A 25240-nucleotide genomic window follows, 5' to 3' on the forward strand; every position below is an offset into this window, starting at 1 on the left:
GAGTGAGTGTTGGTTTGCATCCCTCCGTGGCGCTAGGCTGTGTGCTGACATTGATTTAGCAGTGCTCACACCTCGCAGACGTGGCCCTACTGCTCTGCTGAGTCCTGCTCCAACCCGTGCAGCCAGCAGGGATGCCTAAAATTGCCTTCCTTCACGCATAAAGGTGCTGCCCTGCCTGTGTGATGCATTGAACCCATAGGTTATACTTTGCAGAATTGCATCTGTCCCATTTTCTAGCCCAGCACTCGAAGGTATTGTTATTTTATCATAGGCAGAGATGTTGTCTACAGTTAAAATTACCCTGTGCTTTCTAATACAAAGCTCTGCTTTCAGGTGCTTATGCATTTGCTAGGCTTGAGAGTAGGCTGACATTTTCCGGGTTGAGTATTTGCTGAAGACAGAATCTCTTTGGGAAGTTTCAGATAAAATGGTTCAGCTATTTCTGAAAGCGTGGTGAGAGGAAATTGCATTCTTTGACCACGTATCTGACAAAGATGGTTTAGGTATATTCCATCCTGCATTAGGAGTCCTTGATCTTTGTTTTTCTGTGAATCCGCATTTTTTGGCTCTGTTGAAAAAAACACTTTCATTGAAACCGTTGAATTCTTGTGGCTTTGTGTTTTGGAGCAGGAAAAAGATACTTGGCTCGGGATCAACCTTGTGACGGGGGTATGCGTCACTTTGAGCCTATGAAAATCTTCCAGAATTTGGAAGTGGTGGGCATTTGGGGGTTTGCCTATGGCACTGCTGGAGATGCTCTTGGTGTTATGACACACTGAGCTCATCCTCCTGGGAAGGATGGGAGCTCTCCTGCTTGTGGCTGGAGGGCCGAGTGGACTTCCCTGCGCAGGTCTTCTTCCCAGATGTTGCTGCTGTGGTGAGCACCAGAAGGAGGGGACATGGGGCTGTGGCTGCAGTGCCTGGGTGTGCCTGCTGGTATGGAGACCGGGTGGGGAAGGAAAGGGAAACTGCTTCATTCGCATGCATGGCGAAAGAGAGTGTGGGATTAGGGGGGAGAAGCAGCACTGGTGATGAAGGTGTGGTGAAAGGGAAAGGCAGGGACCTTGGAATCAAGTGAGAGGGCTTGGTGGAGTCGGTGCATGGCAAAGTTTGGCAACAAGGTGAAGAGGAAGGGCTGGAACTGGAAACAGAGGGGGAAAACCCAGACCGAGAGAAGGAATGGTGAACAGAAACACGTGGTGAGAGTCTGGTGGTGGACAGGGACAAGAGATCTTTTGGACTGCAAAACCAGTGGTTTCCAAACTTTCAGTGATTGGATTGTATTATTACCACTCCTTTGTCCTTCTCATCTTTCCCCTCACACAGCCTTCTGTGCTCTTCAGCCCCTGCTTCTACTTTGCCCCACATGAACTGCTCTGCCGTCTGGTGATGATCTGAGTTTTGGGTGGTGCTATGTGGAGCCGGCAGTTGGACTCAATGCTCCTTATGGGTCCCTTTCAACTCAGGATACTCTGATTCTATCATTCTGTGGTCTCCTTGCTCTGAGGAGCAGCTCTTGCTGCTCATCGTGCATTTTGCACCACCTTCCTCTAGCTGTGGGCTTGCCACAGGCAGGATGGCAGCTGTGTATGTCCCCATTAAGCCTCATACTATGCTTTTGTGCTGTGGACCTCCAGGATTCATCTCACTTACTTCTTACTCCTGCAGTAAGCTGATGTGGGTTTTCCACAGGAAGAATTTATAGCTCAGTGTATTAAGAATAAATCAACACAGCAAAGTCCTGTGGAAACAAAAGAGTATGTCATCATGGAGCTGATGCTGCATCGTAACGTATTTGCTTCAAGTAGGAAAATGAAGATCAGCAGCTGATTGTTCCAGTTTGTAGCTTGGCATTCTTTAAGGATAGGATATTTTGCACAGCCGTAAGTTTAGAGCAAACAAATGACGTTTCTGTACAATTGGTAAGTGGTAAAAATAAAACAACTGAGAATGGCATTCAAATGTGTATTTTATGAGTACTTTACTGCTTTTTCTTCCTAAGCTGGACATTAGGATTTAAGTAACTTTCATTTGTGTTTAACAATGTTTTGCTTTCAGGTTCTTAGGACAGATGCACTCAAATAGCGAATTTTGTAGGGAGATCATTATCTGTATGAAAACCAGGCATTTTCCCAGATTTGGCTTAGCTTTCTGTTGATCCTTGGTCTTATTACAACTTCTTTTTAAGAAACTAGGCTGAGGCAAATATTTGTATTTTAGCTGACTTAATTCAGGCTGGAAATTTAACAGAAATCAGCATCAGCTGAGACTGACTTTCTTGTTCTGAGACTGATTACAGAAATTTGAAAAGGAAATGCCGTGTAATACTGTTTAAGCAGAGTGTAGAGATGGTGGTGGATTTGTTTATGTAGTGGCATTATACAGGGATTTTTTTGGGACCCTTTGTTGGGACCTGCTGCTATGTGCCACGCAGGATGATATATATTGATGTATCACCAGCTGAATTCAGAGATGAAACAGTTGCAGGGCAGGAAGGACAATGTGATGTGATGTGACCCTGTAGGCTGAAGCATTTGAGAAACTGCAGAGATGATTTACTCCTTGCATTTATCTTATCATGGCTCCAGGGATCTTGGTAGATTGGGTTGAGGGGTTTTGGAACACACCTTTCTTATACCAATACACGTAAATTCTGTGTACCTTTTGGGGATGGAGGGATAAGAGATGCTTTTTATACTTCATTTCTTGTGTTTCTTCCCTTAAAGGCAAACCGTGATGCATACGTCAGTCCAACCCAAATGTCGTGTTTAATAACACTTTAGAACAGGAAGACTCTTCTGTTCCCTTATTCAAGAACCATGGCAGAGGTCAGTGTTTCTTCCATACTGCCTGCCTTTAATTTTGGCATCATTCTGAAAATTCACCTGTGGCTTCAGAAGAGTAAACCTCTCCCAACATATAGGCCACTGGTGACCTTGGACATTTGTTAGTATCCATTAGCATTCCCACACACTTTGCTGTCTGCGCTCAGCACCTTCCTGTTGTTCCTTGTCTTTTCCCTCATCTGTAAGCTCTGCCATTGTTTTCTGCAGTGCGTGCACAGCAGGTGCACACCCTGCTCCATGCTGAGAGCTCTGAAATATTCCAAAACTAACCTTGTAAATGGTGAGTACTGGGAGGTGAGCTCACCTTCTTCTGCTTGGGCACAAGTCTGTGTAAAACAGGTGGTCTTTTGCTGACCAGATTGTGACAGAAAGGAAAGCGTGTTCATCTGTTTTACCACTGTTCTTAGGGATCTGTGCATAAAATACAAAAGTACCTAAAGGGATTCTACAAGAAAGCTGAAGAGAAAATTTTTACCAGGAATGTAAGTGATAGGACAAGGAGTAAGGCTCTAAACTAAGAGGGTCAATTTAATTTGGCTAGTAGGAAGAAATTCTTCACTCAAAGGGCGGTGAGGCACTGGCACAGCTGCCCAGAGAAGCTCTGGTGCCCCATCCCTAGAGATGCTCAAGGCCAGGTTGGATGGGGCTCTGGGCAGCCTGAGCTGGTGGGTGCCCAACCATGGCGGGACATGGAATTGGATGGGCTTTGAGGTCCCTTCCAACCCAAGCCAATGTGTGATTCTGTGATTCTGTCATATGGGAAGAAAGTCTGAAGGATGTTTATGTGGGCTTGAGATCAAAATGGAAATTTGGAAGTTCAAGTATGAAACTTCTTAGTTATTTCAAAACATGGAACAAGAGCCAGCATGAGAAAGCATCTTTTACCTGGAAATCTAAACCATTCTTTCTCTTTGAGTATCCTCATGTCAAGTGAATGTAATGTGTTTTGCATTCATATGTAATATGTCGTACTGACAGTTAATGAAAGAAAGTATATGTTACCCAAAATAAAATCACAGAAATGCATTGCCACAAGTCACTGAAGATACAGAAAGTTAGATAAAATCTTCCATAAACAACTCGGAAAACTTTCAAAACAACAACAGATGTGAGTGTAGAAAACTAAGCAAAACAATGGAAATAATAAAAAAGAAAATCATTAATTCACTGCAGAAACTATGGGTGTACCCATGTCTTTGAGATTATACGTGTTGATTCATGCATTCCAAAAGTATATGGTGGCGGGGAAGAGAATAGGAGATTCAGGGTTTGGTGATCAGAGGAACAGTGTGGCTTCTGCATGAGTAGCAGCAAGGTTAATAAAGCAATGATTGGCAAGAAAGGAAACAGAAATCTGTAAAATCCTGCAATGCATGGAGGAGGCAAGCTGGGAGTGACTGCTGTCAGAGACAGCCATGAGGGCACTGGGTGAAGCAGGCAGTCATGGGGATGGAGACAAAGGGAGGTGGCTCCTCGAGCAGTGTGGTCAAATGCTGAGCTCCTAACCACAGGATGTGGATGCTGAGAGGTTACATCAGCTAATGAGATGACTGGATGAGTTCATGGAAGAGAAATCCATCACCGGCTATTAAATACAAAACCACTGCCTCTTGCTTAGGAAGCTTTGATCTACAAATTCTTGGAAGGCTGGTGAATATCCTGAGGAAATACTACATTTGATTTGCTGTATTCTTCTATGCACTCCTTGATACCACAGCTGGCCATGGCTGGGCCAGGTGGTCCTCCAGCTACGCCTGCTCTGCTACATGAGGTGCATTGGGGATTCCAGTGCAAGCAGCTCGTGGTGGCTTGCACCTTCCTGCCCTGTGATGGTGTATTTGAGTGGAAAGAGCTGGTATGACAAAACTGGTTGATATGCTCCAGAGCAGAGCGGGGTATGAGCTGACGCTTATGCAGGGCTGGAAAAGCAGGGTATAGGGCTCAAGCTCACTCCCTGGTGTCCTATTATTTAGCTATGCAGTCATGCCAAGGATGGCAGTCTTATCTCCTTGGGTTCAAGTGGGTTCAGAAAGCAATTACATTCACAGAAGCAATTCCGCCAAGAGCCACTGAATGCTGAGCTACAATGCCTGGCTGAAGGAATTTCTGCTGGAAGATTGTTGTATTTCCAATGCCTGTCCCACTCACACAGCCTGCCCCAGCCTTAGCTGCTGCCCAGAATCAGAAAGATGGTTTGGGGCATAATGGTCTTGTTTCCTGACCTGGCAGTGCTGTCATTAGTTTTATCCGTCCATTAGAGAGTAAATTCTGACCAAAGAATGGGAGAATCTTTAGGACAATCATTTTCTTCACCTATCCACAGTGCTCAGGCACTGGTTAAAGAAACAGTGTTGTATAGGCTACTGGTTGCTGGACCAGAATTTTCTTAATCATCTGAAAGGCAGATTTTAAAGCCCTGGGTAATGAACATCACAGCCATTCCAAACCAAAACCTCTGTAGTGCCTAAGCAGTGGTCAAAGTACTTACACGTAGCTTGTGCTGCTGTTATCCACTAGTTTCTAGATGAGAACTAGCTGTATGAAAATGACAGAAACAATCTGAAATTCAGCAGTGTGCAAGTCGTTGTGGTCATTTCTTGAAATTCCTCTATGCTAGCTGCTAAGAAACTCAAAGGCAGCGTGTAACTGAACTGTATGAGTGCCTGTATGTATTTTAGGAATGCCTTATGTAACTGAATGGCAGGCCCTTACACTGAGCAGGAGAGCAGTGTTGCATAAGCAGCTGGGGAGCAAGCAGGAGCTCCAAGAGCACGCCTGGATTCTGTGGATCCTGCTGGATCTCATTTAACATTATTTAATAAGCCATATTAACTTCTCTTCCCAAGAGTTATCTTGGAGCAGCGACACTGATTTCATTTCTCAGATAAGCTTCACTTTTTAGAAACAGCATCAAACTTTTCAGTCGGTTGAGCAGCTTAATGTCCTGGTAGCCTTGAGTTTTCTGTAGTCAGCACTCAATCGAGTTGAAAATAAAAACTCATTAAAGTGAATACCTTGAACAGGAAAACACTTGTTTTTCATTCTCGTTTCTAATTCGGTAACCATTCTTAAAGTCCATCACTATGATTTCTCTATCTTGGGAAAAGCAAATTATTATTCAAGCAGCTTTTATTTTCTTTAAAAATAGACAATACTGTTCAATTGTCAGGAAGAAAACCAGAACAAGAAAATCAACTTTAACAAGCATACAGATGGCAATGAATTTCTTTAACATAATTTTAGTCCTGCAAACAGTAGTAATTGAGTTTGATTTTTTTTTTATCTTTTTGTCATTGATGAGCCAACCTGAGGTTTTTTCTCTTGATTCACCCTTAGGTGTGTCAAGTCATTAAACTGGAGGACTCTTTTAACAAGGAAGCTCCCGCCTGTAATCTCTCAATCAGCAGGTGGATGTGACTGCAATACCTGAGAATTGCCCGTTGTCTGATCAGCAGAATGAATCCAACTATGAGTACATCTTGGACTTATTGATTTGGGTGGGATGACTCTCATTGAGAGTCATGGAGAACTGATGCAGCATGGATAAGATTGATATTCTTGCAGAGTCCTGTAGATAATAAGTATTATTAGTGCTCACAATGTGATCAGGTGGAATCAGGGTATTTTTCTGCTATTTGTAGTTCTCATACAAAATATTTGCCTTGTTGTTCGTATTGGTAATTCCACAGATTTTACTTGTGGTATTTTCCTGTTCCTGGTTTTGACATCTAAAACAGTAAAAGGTTTTAAATTGGAGGCTTTACATTTGATATACCCACAGCCCAATTACACTTCTAGTGAGAGCTCCCTTAATTTATGATTTATAAAGGTATACGATTTCTTCATGGACCATTAAGGCCACTACTTAGCCGAAATCTTCATCCCGTTCATCAGATGAGCATCTAGCTTTTAAAAGTCGCTTTATCTTTGGTTACCAAGGTCAGAAGAGTATTTTGTTCTCCGATTTAGTTTTTGCTATATCGGTGCGATATTTGTGGAATACACTTTCTCAGTCTTTCTGCCTGAAAACAGCCTAATCAAAGAATACTTGTGTGAACCACATGGGTGCATTTCCAACAATTTCAGCAAGAGCAATGCAGATACAAAATAAATAGGTCACTCATATTCACTGTTGTATTTGTATTATTTTTTTAATAAGAAGGACTGGAGAATCTTGTTTGTTTTCAGAGCTGTCACTGAAGTAAATGGAAATTTTCCTGGAATAATTCTGGACCTTTAATTTGGTTATTTGCAAGGTGACATGAGTCCCTTTTTTCATCTTTTCTCTTTCTTACAGCATGAAGGGCTTTATTGTAAGCTGATGCACACTGATGTTTCCCAGCTGGTTGTGGCAATTACACTTATACTGCCTAGCCCCTAATATCCATATTTCTTCAAAAATGCACAGTCTTTTTCAACAATACAATATCTTGCTGTATCTTGCTGTTATTCAAGTATAGAAATAAAGCTGCATTTGGTGCCTATCCTACTGTTCTCATTAAGGCAAAACTCCCACTGAAATCAAGGGCTTGACAAAGATTACTGGCTTGAGTTTCTGATAGCACTAAACTTTGTCTTTTTTTTGTTGGTTTTTTTTTTGACTTTTAAAAAAATTTTTATCTGTTCCTTCTCCTTCTTTTACTTCATTTTACTCTTTAGCTTTCTTCAAGAGGACCTTGTTTTTTATTAATTTACTTCAGTTGGTACGTTCTGCTTCTCCCCTTTTCCTCTCTTCCTTTCTTCTTCCCTCTTTCACTTCTTCCGTTATCCCCACCATCACTGACTACAGTACTGTAAAGAGTTGCTGTAGATCCTGTACGTATCAAGGAATTTCACTGTCTCTTTTAGATCACTTCAACATATAGATGCCTATATCCATGTACTTACCTTAGGGTGATGCACAGGTTTATAAGATTGGTGATTTAGACAGATTTATTTGCACAAAATCCATCTCAGTAATCTTTCCTTGTATTCTGGCAAGATCTTAAAAGTTCCTCTGAAGCATTCATGCAAGGTTTTAGCAATAAATTGGGTTTTGAAATGACAAAAATATTTGGCACAGTATTGCAGTCAGAAGAAAATACTTCGGGATTTTAAAGTCAGTGTAAAAAGGGTTTTGTTGACGGCAACAAAACTGGAAATCTCAAAATAGATAGATTTTATTTATAATTATACTGCGCAATGATATGAGCTTAGACCACAAACATAATGCCTTTGTGCATCACTTCTCTTGTCTGCAAACTAGGGCAGCCTAAGAGAGAAGTGTAGGCTCTGATCAGTGATGGGTGCGTTCACAGCCATGTGTTTGAGGGGGTCACCGAGCAGGGGAACGCGCTGTTACAAAGGGAAGTGGTGGAGTCACCAATCCTGGAGGTGTCCAAGAGACATATAGATGTGGCATCGAGGGACATGGTTGGTGGGCATGGTGGGGGTGGGCTGATGGTTGGACTGGATGATCTGAAAGGTCTTTTCTAGCCTTAGTGACTCTGGCAGAAAGAGGAGACATGGTGAAGCCTCTTCTGGGTATTGATCCACCTTGGTGGCTGAGCCTCATAAGGCATTTCCTTGTGCAGAGTGTTGCTTGCAGCTGCTCTTGCACCTTCCCTGTATGCCCTGTCCCTGCTGGTACCTCTGCAATGCCATTCTCTCGCTTCTACCTATTAATTATTTTTGACTTTAAGACAGAAGCCTTTTGAAGGTGCTAAGTATTGTTATTTTCTTGCAAGTTGAACTGATATTCAAATTCTTTTCCAAAAGACCCCATTTATGCTTGTGAAGTAAATAATGACTGTGTGCCTAATTGATGGATAGAATAGAATTTAGAAGTAAGGACACCAGCTTGCAGTTCCTTAGCATCTGGATCCCTCCAGACATTCCATTTAATGTAAAAGGCATAATGCTAAAGTTGCTTATTCTTCCTCAAATAAGCAAAGGCATTTTCTCTTTTTGTAAAGGCTACAAATATTGTTACATGGTGTCCAATTTTCTGTTACTCTGGAGAACCTAAAATGTATTAAAAACTACAGGCAAAATGAATAGTGTAATGCCAGTTAAAAAGGTATCACTTCTTTAATGCAATTGCTATTTCCTTTGCTCAAAATTGTCTTTTTCCAATGGATGATTTAAACTGTATCTGAACAATAGATTTATTGTTGTTGACCAAATATGAAATTTGATAGTCTTCTCAATTTCTTTTCAAGATAGGTTATTTTTTAGAGTACCTAGGGATATAAGTTCAGTGTTTAACTTTGAAATTCACATTTTGTTTGCCTGGTCTATGATATATGTATTTGCAAAGTCATAATTGGCATTAGACTTGCCATATTTCTCTGCAGATTTTTTCCCACCGTGAAACTACTGCAGGGTCATCATGCTGGTTAATGAAAGAAAGATGATATTTTTTGTAAGTCATAAGTATTTAAATGTTCTTCTATTCAGATTTTTCCTTTTCATGAGAAAGTTTAAAGAGACATCTAAAAAAATTCTGTCTTGATAACGCAGGTTAAGTTCATTCAAAATCTGGATATCCAGTGGTGTAAGGTAATGAGACATTTCAAAATTGGTAGTGTGTAATTGAGAGGGGATTCCATATATGAGATGCAAGCATAAAAATTCTGTATAGCTCTTCACAATGCCGCTCATTTTGCAGCTGAATTCCTCAGTACTGTTCTTAGAGTGTATAATCAGTTACGCTTGTGTTGATTTAATCAATTATTCTCGTGCACAAACAAACAAACACAAAAATCTGGCTAATTTCAGGCTCTCTTTGAAACACCAGACCTAGAGATTTAACTTACAAAGAAAGAAATACTATTTTCAAGCCTCTAGAGTGATTTTAAAAATGGCAAAGATATATTTGGGAAGTACCATACTTCTTGGTACTGGCAGCTGTGTATCCTTATGCAGAAGTGGATTTGGCTGAAAGACCAATTCATAAATATTGTATCCAAGGACTGCAGCAAGCTTTCATATTTTCAAGAGATAATGTAAAATGTGCAACATTTTTTCTTCACTCTCTGAAGTCTCAGCTTAAACAACTTGGTCTCCCAAGTACGATGAATAATGGCCAACTAGCCAAAGTATCCAAGGCTTCTTCAATCACACGGACTGGAGATGATTCTGCTTCCTCCTGAGCCTGCATACGTAGGAGAAAAGGTGAGCTTGCTGCGCTCACTCTGAAATCCCTCCTGCACACTGACAATCTGCAAAGCAGCTCGGAAGGAAGAGATGTTGATAAAGAACTTGACTCCTGCACTCGATGACTTTCCATCTCTCAGTCGGTGAGCTTCCAAGCAAGTGGCACAGACAGCTGCTCACTGTGTTACAGGCTGCTTGGTAAGCCACATGGGAGATGGGGAATCTCTCATGGCTCTCTTAGGAAAGTTTTTTTTTCTCCTTGTCTCTAGACCTTCCCTTTGATCTGTGGTCTGGGAAAGCAAGGGGTGTAAGGGAGAAGTAAGAATTACCTTTGATCTGAAGGTTCCTCTCCTTCTGGGCTACTCTGTGGGGAAAAAAAATTCCCCCTTGGGAAGGCAACTTTTACTGTGGCAGAGGCTCCGTGTGTGCGGGAGCACTGAGGAAGATGCTGAGCGTGCCTAATGGGCGCTTGACATTTTAGCACAGATCCAACAAAGCAACTTTATTCAGGTAAACACTTAGCCACATGCTTTTCATTACCCATTTGCTAAGAATTTTATCTAAGTCTTCTCCTGAATATGGAAAGATTTAAGTGCATATTTAAAGGCTGACTAGTTCCCCACTCTGACTCACACGTATGCTGCAACAGGGATGGGCTGAGTGGAAAGGGAGCAGTCATCACAGTAGCACGGGAGCTGAGAAGCATGTATTTTTTCAAAGATTACAGGGATTCCAAGGTAGGAAGGGACTCCATTCTGGCCAACCTTTTTTCTGCTTTTTAATCTGGAGTTAATAACTTGTTGGATGTTTCTCCCTAGTTTTGTTTCCCAGCTAGTCTCCAGATTTCTGTTGGAGAGTTCTGATTCAGGTGAAACTCCTCTTACTTTACCAGAAAGCAACACCACTGTCTTGCAAGATAATTTTCTTAGAAAAGAAAGCAATAGCTGAGAAGTTGTGAGACATTTCTGGAATGAACTCAGGCAGCTTGTCAGCGTAGGAAATTCTTCCATTTAAGACCAATTTTCCATTGCTTTATCAAATGTTACCCTTTAGTACTAAAGCCATACCTGCAAGATTGCTTTAATTTTGCCTTAGTGAGTATGTACCGCTACTGCAAAAGAAGATCCTGCCCCACTCCTGAATTTGAATACTCATTTCTGTTATTTCCCTTTTCCAGGAGCTGTAGGCAAAACCAGGAAGCTGATCTTAATGAAATTTAACCTTTTCTGTGTGTGAATAGATTAATTTTCAGCTGTTGTGTTTTCCTAAACTGGTTCATGGCACAGATATACAAATGTTGGTGGTTGATTCAAGGAAAGGAAGCAGGACTTCCTTTGGAGCTACTATGGGTTTAAGTCACCTTACAGTGTTCCATGAATATTTTTTCATGAGTGTCCTGGAGGACAAGATAAATGGGACTGTGTTTTGTCCTGCAGGAAGCTGGTGAGTGGAGAGATGAAGACAGTGAGAAAATGATGACCAGTAGGAGAGGGAACACAGAGAGTAAATGAGGAGCAAGGAAGACCAGGAGCTTTGAGCTACAGATCATGGCAGTGGAGAGAAACTAGAGGGGAGGGATGGAGAAAGAGCCCCCATTATGAGATATGGCAAAGTGAGGGTTCTGTGGCCAACTGGAGGAAAAGAGTTGGAAAGAGGACAGATGTGGACCTGACCCTGGGAGGAGGAAGGTCAGGGTGGCAACTTCCATGCACCACAGTGGGAGAAGGAGGTTGGAAGAGAAGCCAAGGAGTTCTTCGGGCTGAGCAAAGACTGGAAGTGGGATTAGAAAGCAAGGAGTAATGCACAGAATTCTTTGGAAAGTACCTGAGACTTGGAAAGCCAGATATAGAGATGAGCAGATGTGAGGCTGGACTGAGTGAGGGGTCTGAGGTGTGGAAAGAGCTGGAGAGCAGAGGGACAGAAGGGGCTGCTTGCTCACTTGCGCACCTGGAATGGAAAACTGGCAAACTTAGCACTTCTCTGCTGCCAGCAAACACTCAGAAAGCCCATAGGAAGAACACCTCGTTCCTGCCTCTTGCTGCTTCCCCTTATTGCTACCTGCATCCGTACCTTGTGATCATGGCAGCTGCCAGAGCTTGTTAGCTGAAGTGGCTGGAAGTCTGATGATATTTTGGAAATGTCACAACAATGTCCAGTAAGGAGGATTTTCACGTGCAAAGTCACATGCTCCCAGAAGCTGCATTAAATGTTATCTACTGTGGAAGCAAAGTCAAGCGCTCAGAAATTAGGAAATAGTGCAATTAACTTTGCCTGTATGATTTTAATTTATTCACTTCCTGCATATTCATTATGATTCAGTACTTAATGATTTAATGATTGCACTATGCTTGCATTTTATTTTTTTGTTTTGTTTTGTTTCTTGTTACCAGTCATTTTAAGTTATATTAATTTGCTGGCATTTCCCAATCAGTTCTGAGTCACTGCACAACTGCTGGCTTAAACTGGGGGACGGGTCAAGCATGGGAGCACTTCTGTGCCACCAAAGCTGACTTATCCTGGCCTGAACGAATTCTGAAGTGACAACACTGATCTCCATGTAACGGGGTGGCAACTTCAATTTTATTAAATGTTGTCGTTCCAGTTGGTTTTTAACAGGATATCCTTGTTGCAAAGGCCACACACACCTGCAAAGCAAGATGTTGAAACATTTCTTAAGAATGTACCACCTCTCCTTTTTAACTCTTTTGGCTGAAATCGGGAATAATTGTAACTCAAGGAAGATACCAGACTGGAAAATTTCACTTCAAGTGGTTTTGTTATGGGAAAGTTCTGTGTGGCTGAGAGAAGTTGTCCTAGCTGGAGGCATGCTGCAAGTCTTCCAGGCAAGCAGTATACCCAGGTCACTCCCTAGAAAAGCAAAGAGGTGTGGGAGATCTGACAAGCCTAGCCATGAGTAAAATTCACATTTCCTGCAGCCAGATACATGACCCTCAGTAAAACCCTCAAGACTTCAGATTTTCATCTCAATCATTTTGTAGAATCATTTACTGAGCTAAGCTTTTCGTAGAGAAACTCCTCCATTTTCTCTTGAAATTATTGCTTCTTTATTTTGGGAGTAAGAGGAAAAAATGGTAATTACGCTCATGGTTTGTTCTTAGTTCCAAAATCTACTGTCTTCAAGTGGCAAGGCACAAAAGCAGGGCTAAGAAGAGAATTTTATGCACAACACTGCCAGGTCACGAAGGGCAGAGTCAATGAATCTAATGCAGATAGGAAATGGGAATGACCAACAGCTACCATCACTAGCAGCACTGTCCAGTTCCATTATTGTGGCTACTGACAGGCCCAAAAAATAGTCTGGAAGAACAGCATACATACAACACATATTTATGGGTCATGGCTGGTTCCCTTCACTTTGGGGTATTTTGAATGAATGTCTTCTGGGTTCAGATCTACTTTGCACCAAGCAAGCAGTGGAAAGCATGTTTGCTATGAAATGCTGCCTCCTTTGAACTCCAGCGTGACAAAATTGTTGCCTTTATCATGCAGAGTTTTGTGGCTGCAATGAGACCATTCAATGTTATTGCCTGTTTTGCTCTGTTCTTTTCACAACTTTTCAGTAGTATGACTACTTTGGCCCTCTTTGTCCGTTTTAAAGAGGGGTCCTTTGTGGTTCAGCAAGCTCGAGGCAGGTCAAAGAAAAAAAATGCATTTAGTTTAGTTGAAAAATATTTTCCTACAAACTTTTTCTAAGACTTTATATAGCTTTAAGGGTAGTTTAAAAGATTCAATTTGCCATAAAATCTGGTATTTGTATATTGAAGTTAACATACCTGAGAAATGATTAATACTGAGCACACAGTACTACTTTCTTGCTCATTTTCAAGTGTTTCTGATATGTTTTGGTATGATTAAATTAGCTTTTCAAGATTTTAAATTAAAAAATGTTAACTGGTTTTAATAGACTAATAATTTTTCTACTAGAATCTAGAGTCATCTTTATGACTGCTGATACAATTTCATTTTAAAGAAATGTGCACTGTTTTTGTATCTGAAACATATCTAAGTATAATATAAAATATAAGTATTATATGTTCAGATCTATATAAAGCTTCAACAGTTCTTTCTGATATGAATTATTTCCAAAATTGTCAGTATGTAGCCAAACTGCTGAGATCAAACGGGCTTTTAACTTAGGTTTCTGATCTTCTAATTGCACTTTTTAGGAGCAGATTGACAGGCATTGTTGAAAAATTGTATATATATTTATACTTTACTCCTTGCAGAACCTTGTGCAAAATGGATTTTGTTATCTGTACATCAAGTCCTTAATGTAAGAAAACATAAACGTTAAGAAACTTGCTGTAACTAAGTTTCTTGCATCCTGATCAGGAGTTACATGTGCTGTTTTGTATTGTATCTGTAATTCAATAAGGTATAAAGCTTGTTCTCGAGCTGAAAGGTTATTTTATTGGTGAAGTGACTTGATTACTCCATGTATCAATGTCTTCAGGAGCATGATAGGTCTTGTTTCTATTGTATATTTTTATGCACCAAGTCTATATACATGCAAAAATACCATCCTTTAGTTGTGAACTGTGTAAAAACAAAGCCTTACACATTTCTCTTTTGCTGTGCAAGGCTGTAATGCTCTGGAAAAAATAGTAACATAAACAGTAACAATAAAAACCTTCACCATGTCCATGCATCACATCCTGTCAGAATGATGCATTAGCTTGTTGGATTATGGTCTTCAGTCAGCTAAGCACAAAGCATACCGATAAATAAAAGTTTGACCTGTTTTCCCAAATCATTAAAACAGCTGGTAGATTTAAGACTGATGGAAGGCAGTGCACGTTGCTGGCAGAGCAGGCGGAATTTGAGAGCAAATACGAGTTACCTGTTAGATACCTCTTCAGTTGAGAGAATCATTCTTTAATTTACTGCGGTATAAGGAGACCAAAAGCTCCCCATGGACTTCCAAGGGACCCAGTTGACATCTGAAGTCCATCCATTATAGCTACAGTAAATACACTGTTGTCATGGTAATGTGGTGATCAAAGTCTGAGGGAAAAACTCAGGCATTTCTCTGGTTCACAGTGTGAGATGAAAGGAAGACTTGACAAGAAATAAAATAGAATTGATCAGCATTTAGGTTGGCTTTGCAACCTTCCAGAAAGAAATTGTGAATTTTAATTTAAAATTAAACTGCTTCAATTTAATTATGTGATTTTGTATATCTGTGAGGATATTTTTTGAACTCAGAAAAATGCTGTCTCAGTCATCAGGGTAAGGTGGAGGTGTTCTTTCCCAAATCAATTTCTAATGGTATGAGACAAAATTGACAATTGCCCCTTGTGAGGCCATGCAGGGAAATAGCTGAGTAGCTGGGATGATTCACAGGTCTCCTAAGGGGGGAAAGGTGTGTTCTCACAACAGACTAAAGCTCATTGATGTCCACTCTACCACTTGCTTACCCTAAGTGGTGAAGGGCTGCTCCCACTTGCACCCTTGGCTTGGCAAATGCCAGCTTGCCAGCCCCCACCCATTCCCTGCTCCTAGTTAGACACTTCTGCCAATTGCTTTTTGCTATCTGACCTGGTGAGACTCCTGCAGAAGTTCCTTCAACTCTCTAAATCAGAAAAATAAAAGCCAGAGGCTATTTTCTTGCCAAATTACTGAATCAGCCCATAGATGAAGGAGGAACTAGCAGTGAAGACAAGCAGGGGAAAAAAAGGAGGAGTGGTGGAAGAACTCCTTCATTTTCCCAGTCCACAGATTCTGGCCTTGAGCACTCAAGAGCCAAAGCCTGGATTGCTTACTGAGTGAGCAGTAGAAATGCATGTCCTACAGGAGTTCTGAGGAGAAAGTGGCTTCAAACCAAGCCTTACTTACACCTACACGTGCCACATATAGGATAGGAATACAGAGCCCCAGTGCCTTCTACACTGAGGCAACAGATCTTTCCCACTGGGTTGTGAATCCTCCCCCAGTGTGGCCCTCTTCCCCATTATATTGCCTGGGAAACTGGGACACCACTTTCAGGCTTCTGATTTCTACTCCAAAAAGAGCTGCTTGAATATCAGCCCCAGCTCTGATCCCTTTTCAGAGGAATCATCTCCTCTGCCAGCATGCTTACAATGTGTTTCTAGCACAACTCTAATATTACTTGCTCACAGCGAGTGTCCTGTTATTCCAACACTGCATCCTTCTCTTCAGTGGTGTAGCTTAATGGGGTATATGCATACACGCCCATAAATCTTGACAGATCAAACTGTGCAAGCTTTAGACCCAGTGAAAGGGGGTGACTCACCTGATGAAGTGCTTGCTAGTCAAAGCAAAAGCTGTACAAAAGAAATTGTGTTAAAATAAGCTTTTGTCAATAGGGGTAGAATCTGACCTTCTTAATCACAGTGACTGTGTCTCACAAGTATTCCCAGTGAATAAACTGAAAATACATGCAGAGTAATAATGAGAAAGGGTACCAAATTCCAGCTCTAGGTCATCCACCTTGTGTTAAAGTTTCAATCCATTTAGCTGATGTATCATGGCTAATGTTTCATGATTGTCCTTTAGTACATCAGAAAACAGCTTAATCTAAAGGAGCCTTCCTGGCCTGTTATAAATTTCATCAGTATTGAAGGGACCATTGAAACTACAATTACAAAATAAAAACAACCAATGTGAGATGGCATGTGACATGATGACGTTAACTTATTTCCTTGACACTGGAAAAGGCCCGCAGCCCATTAACCAACAGGGTGAGCTAAAGGCCTAAGTGTGGAGGAAAAGGCACACACAAGAGAAAACTTCTTGGAAAAAAGTAAAAAAAAAATAAAAATAAAAAATGCTGGAAAGGACAGTAATCAAAGAGAATTTCTCTTCCGAAGTGTGTGATTGTCTGAACAGAATAGATGAGAGTACTGAAACCACAAGAGTGGCCTCCATGCAGGATCAGGACTGCTTTCATTGTAATTTTTAAACATGAGCAGTATGGAAATCTGGTGCATGTGAGCCATCAGAGATCAAGCAGAAGGGTTCTTAAATTCCTCTCTGGAATTTAAGAAAATTCCTACAAGTAAAGAATGATGAACTTTACATTATTTTATTCAAAAGTTATTGTGTCAAGTACTGCACCTAGTTTTGAGCCCCTCACTGCAAGAAAGACATTGAGGCCCTGGAGCATTCCAGAAAAGGGCACTGAAGCTTTGAGGGGTCTGGAGCACAAGTCGTATGGGGAGCAGCTGAGGGAACTGGGATTGTTCAGTGTAGAGAAAGGGAGGCTCAGGGGAGACCTTATCACTCTCTTCAGCGACCTGAAAGGATGCTGTGGTGACATGGGGGTTGGCCTCTTCTCTCAGATATCAGCTATAGGACAAGAGGAAATTGCCTCAGAAAGTCTAACAAAGCATTGTGACAGGCTTCCCAGGGCAGTTTTGGAGTCGGTGTCCCCGGAGGTGTTCCAGAACCATGTGGATGTGGCACTGGGGGACATGGCTAGTGGGCATGATGGGGGTGGGCTGGTGGTTGGACTAGGTGATCTGAGAGGTCTTTTCCAACCTCAACAATTCCATGAATCCATGAAAAAACTATTTTATTTTGTAGACCTAAATGATAAGAAATTCCTCGTCTCGAGAATATTACTGTCTCATGCAGTTTTCAACATAAAGTAAATAGAAAAGTAGTTTTGTCTGAGTAAGGACTTTATTATATGCCCCAGAGGAATTAAAACTCCAGGAAAGGAAATGGAAAAATCCAGAAAATGAGGAAAGACAAGTACTGCAATTTAATAGCATGTTTAAAGCATATACTTATTTTAGAACATGTGCTCAATATCTTTCCTCATCGGGTTTTCATTTATGTGAGAGTAAGTACCAGCTGATGTATATTACTAAATCACAATGCAAGGGTCGATAAATACATCCGCAAAACTTACTTTTTTTTTCCTGGACTGTGGCCTGGTTATTAATAAAAAAAAAAAAGGAGGAAACAAAGAAATGAAAGTATTAAGTGCACTTTTTTTTATCTCCAAATAGATCATAAATCAAGCATACAGTAGAAGTTTTCATCAGTCTTGAGGCAGCACTCGGCTGTATGGAATATCAAATATCTAAAGGAAATATCATAATTTCTGAGATGTGCTCAATGTTCTCATTTGTAATTTATCTCTTAAAAGTACGGCAGCCAAATGCTAATGCCCTTCAGTTAGGTTTTCAGAACCCAAGAAATATGGAAATCAGAAGGACATCTCTGATTTGCCCAATCTGACAACCATATGATTTTTCAGGAAGGAACTTAGAGTGACTTCAGAGACTCTTCTTACCCCTGAATCCCCCATGTGGTGCTTGTACAATTCTGCTTCTGAGTATTTAACACATTTTTCTCTCTCATTGTGAAATGCCCACATAAGCAGAGGCCAAACTAAAGGACAGAGCACAAGTATGAAGGAACAATAAAATAAAGGATCACTACATACACAAAGCTAAAAAGACATTTTTCCCACTTCAGGGGATTTTCCTTGTACATTTTTTGAGGTGAAGAGGAGTCTGATTCAGGAACCATGCATATGAGAAGGCTGAGCAAAATGGAGCCTGAGAGTCAGTGTGGTTGCTCCTGGAAGGTAGATGAAAAGGAAACATGAAGGAAAGCTATTTAAGCTAAAGCACAAATTATCCCAAGAGCAAAAAGGTTTAAACTTTCAATACATAGGTACAGAAAGTTTAGGCTATCAGGTAGAGAAGTTCCTCTAACCACTGGGAGAAAGTACTGAAGCATGCTCTCCATAGGATTCGGGGTGGAGAATCATAGAATTGTAGAATGGCCTGGATTGAAAAGGACCACAATGATCATCTAGTTTCAACCCCCCTGCTATGTGCAGGGTTGCCAACCACCGGACCAGGCTGCCCAGAGCCACATCCAGCCTGGCCTTGAATGCCTCCAGTGATGGGGCATCCACAACCTCCTTAATCTCCTTAAAATGGTTTTAAGTTGAGGGAGGGAAGATTTAGGTTGGATGGCAGGGGGAAGTTCTTTACAGAGAGAGCGGTGAGGTGCTGGAACAGGCTGCCCAGAGAAGTTGTGGATGCCCCATCCTGGAGGTGTTCAAGGCCAGATTGGATGGGGCCCTGGGCAGCCTGGTCTAGTATTGAATAGGGAGGTTGGTGGTCCTGCATGTGGCAGGGGTTGGAGATTCATGATCCTTGAGGTCCCTTCCAACCCTGGCCATTCTGTGATTCTGCGATTCTGTAAACCTAGCTGATTACAGGCTGGTACCTGTAATTTGAATAGAAGATGAAAAGATGGAAAAATAGAATAGAAGATAGAAAGAAAATAGAAATTCAATAGTGTGGTCTCCTGAGGTACTGGGGGACTGGAGGGGAAGGGGGGTGCTTAGTCTGAGCCTTTACTATCAGGACACTTCTCAAGCATGACATATTTGATTGATGTTAATAACTTTCTTAGAAATGGGTTAAGGCTAAGAGTTGCTGTTTCTCTCCACTGACTACAAAGGCCATTTTGACAGTTATCCCTGCTGTCAGCCATCTGTACTGCGAATACCTCAAGTTAGGTAAGAAGAAAGAATCCATGCGACTAAAAATTAGGCATTGTAACCTCTCACTTTTTGATTTGTAAATCTTTACAGGGTCCAGTCCTGGAAACCTGCCTGGTTTGGGTATTGAGTTCTATGGATTTTTTTTGCTCAGTTTCTTGGTAGAATAAAGGATTATTTGGTCATGTTTTATGTGGTTGTACATGTGCCTGTCTGGCTACATTCTGAATTTGCTGACCAATATCAGTTAAATTTATGAGAAAGGTAAAGATATCAAAGCTATGGAGTATCTTTAAGTTTTGTGACAATATATGCCAGACCCTACAGACCCAGATGACCTTCACAAGAGCTTTCTGACACCATCCAGTAAGACATTAGCTTGTACTAGTTTCACAGCTTGCAGAACTTGGTTTATGGTGTGCAATTGCTTCCTTCCGGATTTGAATTAAGTGACTCGCATTTACAGTGAGTTACTCCACATGTGTAAAACTGCTCCTAGTTTAAGATTTAGGAGTAAGATGAAATGGAGCTGCTTTCTGGTGGTGCCTGCTTACAACCATCTGTGGCTCTGACCATGTTGTTGCCGCCTGTGGGCAGCTCTTGGGTCTGTGCAGGACTAGCCTGAGGCAGGCTTCAGGCAGACTTGAGTGCGTCCTCTCATACCTAGGAACATTGTGTTTTCATGTCTTTAGCCTTAAAAGATAAGCATTTTTAAAAGGAAAAGCAGCCAGGAGAGAAATTAAATAGGAACTGTTCAAAATCAGGAAAAGTAGATGGGCTGAGGGCCAGTTTTCCTGAATTCATGGTGGTTGCTCTGGAGAGCCTTTTGTGGGGTATCTGCGTACTTCAACTCCTCAGGCCACGAAGAAAAGAAATCACAAGTGGGAGAGATTACTAATGGGAAATGCTGTATTATTTTCATAGGTCTAATGGATGATGTGAAAGAGTGAATTGTCAGAGGAAGCCAAAATCACGCTGAACACTGCAGCATTTAGGCCTGCTCTTGGCTAGTTGCTATACTGGAGACATACAAATAAAGCTAGAAACATGGTGTTGTAGATTACGTCGGCAGGATCCCCTGATGTGGGGGCTCACATACAGCCAGCTGGCTTCTCTGAAGTTTCTGAGGCCAGCTTTGCCCGTGGCATGTGAGCTGGATGGAACAGGAGAAAAAGGAAATCACCATGGAAAGGAGGGAGATAAAGAAATTCCCCTTTTGAATGCCAGCACTGCTACTCACAGAGCTGCTGACAAATATCACAGATTTTATCTGGAAGGAAGGACCAAGGTTTTTCTTGTCATGGGTTTGTAGTTTTTCTCCTCCTCCACTGCTCAGCGTTTGAGTGCTTCTCAGAGCGTGCAGGAGCAGGCTACTTTGATTGCCCTAGATGAGTCATTCCTCCAGATAAGCCTGACTGACTTCAAAACTAAAGTTACTCTGCATTGGGTAGAAAACACTGAGATAGAAGAAAGCAGATTGTAAATGAGGAATTGCTTCTGCCAAACTGCAGTCCCTGTCACATGAAGCCATACTATCTCGTGTGTGAGGTGAAGTGCTGTTTTGAACTGACTTCAGCTGATCGTAAAACAAAAATGATGTTGTAATTGTCACATAAAGGCTCCTGACATAGCAGGGGAGAAGACTTCAATCTGTCGCAACCTGTTCTCTTTGAGGAAGAAAAGGTGACTGCAAGAGTGTTATTTGGCAAAGAACATTGAGTCAGAAGCAGTAATACAGTCCTTTTTCATTTTTTGGATGCATTTACACTTGCTAATGTGCCACTCAGTGCTCTTAAAAACTTAACTCTTCCTTCCCACCTGGCAGCAAACTGAGAATCTACTTTCCTAGAAATGTGCCAGAAAAATGCAGCTTCTTCAGAACCAAAGATTTCAGTCAAATGTGCAATAGAGCAGCTAAGACAGCAATTCTTTCACTGCCCTGCGTGTGGGCTGCTCTCCATGTAGGACATTCCAGTTGGGGCATTCCTGCACGGCCCTCAAGTAGAAATACTACCTTTGCACTTTCCTATCTCCACACTTCTAAAAGCATCCAGTCTGCTACCAGGAAGCTAGTTTATGTGGCAAACAGGGCTCAAGCAAGATATAAAGGTGGCTATTCAGACCCTCAGGCTTTGGCTGTAACACCTACTTTATCTTTAGGAAAGCTGGGGAATGCCAGTGTAGGCATGTGAGTGAACCTCCATAGGAGCCTCCTGGTGCAGAACAATAATGCTGTACAGCCCTGACAGACAGATAGCACCAGGCAGCCACATCGCCATGAAGGATTTCCAAAGGAATTCTCCGATGGGACAAAAACTGAGTGATGCTATATATTTTTGCAGACAAGGAAGAGAAAGATGCTATGCAAAAAATCTCTTTTACATTCTAAGTATAGCCATAACCAGCAACAGTATATCATTCTGAATCAGAAGGACTTGCAGGGCATGGTAATGAATTTCTCTCCTGATCGGAGGGCTATCCATAGCTATATGACCCTCACCCTCACCATGTATGTCTCATAACATGCATCAGTGAACACTTTGGACCCAAATCTAATGTTAATATTAAGGAGTAGGAGTTTTCAGGTGATAATTAAAGGCAGGATTAGATTTAGGATGAGGGTTAGGGTTGAAAACAGATGAGTCTGAGGTACTCGGTCTGCAGGTACAGCCAACAAGGCCTGCTGAGCTACAGCAAGGACTAATCAGCTTTTTTACTGGTGGCTTTTTTACTGGCTTTGTATGGCTCCATATTGGGCTTAGAGTTCATGTGCTCTTCCCCACAGCACAACTAACATACTGTTCTTCAGTCCCAATACCAGCTGCCTTCATCCATCCCTGCTAAGCTTTCAGGATTTATCACTTAACATTCCTGCAGCCACACGTCCACCTGTTGCCTCTAGCACTAGCCCTTGGACTCAGTGTATTCTTGTGGCCCATATCTGCTCCAGGGTTTTTCACAAGCCATTAGCTCTGATGGCGTTTGTACACAGTCCAGCCTAGTGGGCCTCCAGGGACTTCTAACTTGCTAACTTCACCCTGTGTAACAGACACTTGACTTTAGGTCATTTGGGTCAAGGAGGACCCAGGTACAAGAAGAGGTTTGTCCCAGAGCCTGTGGCATTCCAGTCAGAGCTGTTGCTTTGTGGGATTCAGATCACTGCAGATGATAGAGGCAAGAATGCTCATAGAGGCAACTCGTGCACATATGTGGCTTGCAAGTAAACAAAGCCTAGAAAGCTGTAAGTTGCTTGAAGTCTCACATCAGTGATTGGTGCTCATTTGTTCCAACTGAACAAGTCACTGACCAGACACTGCTCTCTTCAGCAGCAGACACAGTCTCAAGAAACTGTTACTTCTTCTGTCATTTTAAAGTAGTACTGCAGCCTTCAACAGTGTTGTTCCTAGACTATGTGCATGCCAATCCTCATTAGCTTCTTGACGCCTCCACCCACAGCAGAATAGCCCTTGCTGTAACAGGTCTTTTTGGCAAGATATGGAGTCCATACTTGTTTCAGGTCATTTCGTCCTGATTTTGCATTGAAGCTTTTCATATGAACAGCAGTTTCATTTCAGTTAGCTAATAATAGCCCTTAAAATCTTACGTATCTGCAAAAAAGAGTCCCCACAGCTGCAAATTGAGTTTAACAGTTTATTCTGTGCAAGGGTGAGTAGTGAGGAAGAATCATAGAATCATAGCATCACAGAATGGTTTGGGTTGGAAGGGACCCCAAGGATCATCAAGTTCCAACTTCCCTGCTGCAGATAGACCCACCAACCTCCAGATCTGGCACTAGACCAGGTTGCCCATGGCCCCATCCAACCTGGCCTTGAACACCTCCAGGGATGGGGCATCCACAACCTCTCTGGGCAGCCTGAGCCAGCACCTCACCGCTCACTCTGTGAAGAACTTGAGATCCAATCTATATGTTTCCTCCTTGAGCTTAAAACCATTCCCCCTTGTCCTATCACTATCTATCCAAGTAAAAAGTTGATTCCCCTTCTTTTTTATAATCCCTTTTTAAGTACTGGAGGGCTGCAATGAGGTCTCCTCACAGAGGAGATGAATGATTTATTTTTTTTTTCTCAAAGTCCCATTGTAAAATGGGCTCCTCATGGAACAAATATGAGCTTTATGCTGTTGTTGGCATTTTGACACTGATTTTGACAAAGTGGAAATGCAGTTAGTGTAGTCAGGGTCATTGTAGTTGTTCTATTAAAATGATGCATGTTTTCCTGGGCATTATCTCCAAGCTGTTTTCACAATAGAGCTGAATCAATGTATCTAATTCCCGTTCACATGCATTCATTTTACTTACCCGTGAAAACTGATGTTACCAGTCTTTGATAAGCACTTAAATTAATTCCTTCCAGACATTTCATTTAATGCCTTTCATCCTGATGGAGCTGAATTAGCAGGACTAACTACTTAAGAGTACAGAAGAAGAAAGTAAAACATTTTCGGATTAGATATTCAAGACAGGTTTTCACATTAGCATATAAAATCCATAAAGTACAGGTGTTAAAAAGAACTTTAGTTACCCTCTAGTTAGAAACAAGCTTTCGGTATGAGCAGAACCGGTGTACCTAAGACACAGGCTTCCCAGGTGGGTACAAGAGCGTTAGACAAAAGGATGCATTCTCGATGTAATTCAAAATGTAAAATTATTTTCCTCAATTTATTAAAAACAGCCTTCAGAGCCTCCTTGCTTCTCTGCCCCAGCAGGATCATTTCCCCATGTGAAGCTTTGATACTAGATTTGATACTAGAAGTCTTCAGTTGCACGGGAAAGGTAGAGTATGAGGCAGCCCCACTACATGGCTTTACCTTGGCTCTCTTACTGGAAATTATGTGTCTGCCAGTTCAGAGGAGATGGCCTCCAAAGCTTTGTGGTTTAAGGGCGTGAACAATCTATCAGGGACTCACTATCCATCACTGGTCTCCGGAACTGGGAACCTGCATGGGCAGTTTGCATTGTGCCTGCAGTGCCTCCTGGATCAAACTGGTTACTCAGTGTGGGAGAAGAAGCTCCAGGTCATTTAGGAGACTACTTACACTGGGAAACACCTACACCAATGGACACCATCTGCAAGTAACTTCTATGTTATCTGCAAATGAGACACTTCTAATGTGGAGAGCTGCTATGTATATTACATCTAATTACTTTTTACTGAAGATTTCAGAAAATTCGAATTTGTCCAGTAAAGAGAAGATGTATTTCAGTTTTCCATTTACCAGATGCAGGTTGAACTGAATGCAGGTATTTACTGATACCTTCAACAACATATTTTCTCTCTGCTTTCCATTCCCTCATTTTTTTTTCAGTGCAAAATAGAAAATATAAATTTGGAAAACATGAGAAAGACTGGAATGTATTTGAGAAACATACTTTGTCAGATTGAGCAGGAGAATGTGCAATGTTTAAAATAGTGTCTGGAACTTTACCCTTCAAAGTATTTTCCACACAATAAAGTATTTCCAGATAGGTTATTATGAAGTCACTATGCTGTATTAGCTATATCCTGTATATGAATGCTGATTTTGCAAACATTTCTTCTAGAAAGATGGATTTGTGTCGTATGAATTTATGCATTTTGACCTTAAACCTGCTTATATAGTATCTCTGAATCTTAGGAACCTTGCTAATGGGTCAGTAATAGCAGTACTCTCTTTCCATCTTTCTAGTTATTTACTCATTAATTTTACTGCTTTAGAGATATGTCAACTAGCCAGAAACATCAAGAAG

The 25240-nt window shown here is 41.5% G+C and overlaps 1 protein-coding gene across 1 annotated transcript in view; it reads left to right on the forward strand.

The window, feature by feature from the left end:
• Positions 1 to 734: 734 nt before the first annotated feature.
• NPAS2 (neuronal PAS domain protein 2) overlaps positions 735 to 25240 on the forward strand; it is a 95475-nt gene continuing 70969 nt past the window's right edge. The window contains exon 1 of the mRNA XM_010727756.3: positions 735 to 877. Coding sequence (XP_010726058.2) covers positions 864 to 877 — 14 coding nt within the window. The 5' untranslated portion in view covers positions 735 to 863. The remainder of the gene's footprint in view (positions 878 to 25240) is intronic.

This window comes from Meleagris gallopavo, chromosome 1, assembly GCF_000146605.3.
Source record: "Meleagris gallopavo isolate NT-WF06-2002-E0010 breed Aviagen turkey brand Nicholas breeding stock chromosome 1, Turkey_5.1, whole genome shotgun sequence".
In the NCBI taxonomy this organism is placed as follows: Eukaryota; Metazoa; Chordata; class Aves; order Galliformes; family Phasianidae; genus Meleagris; species Meleagris gallopavo.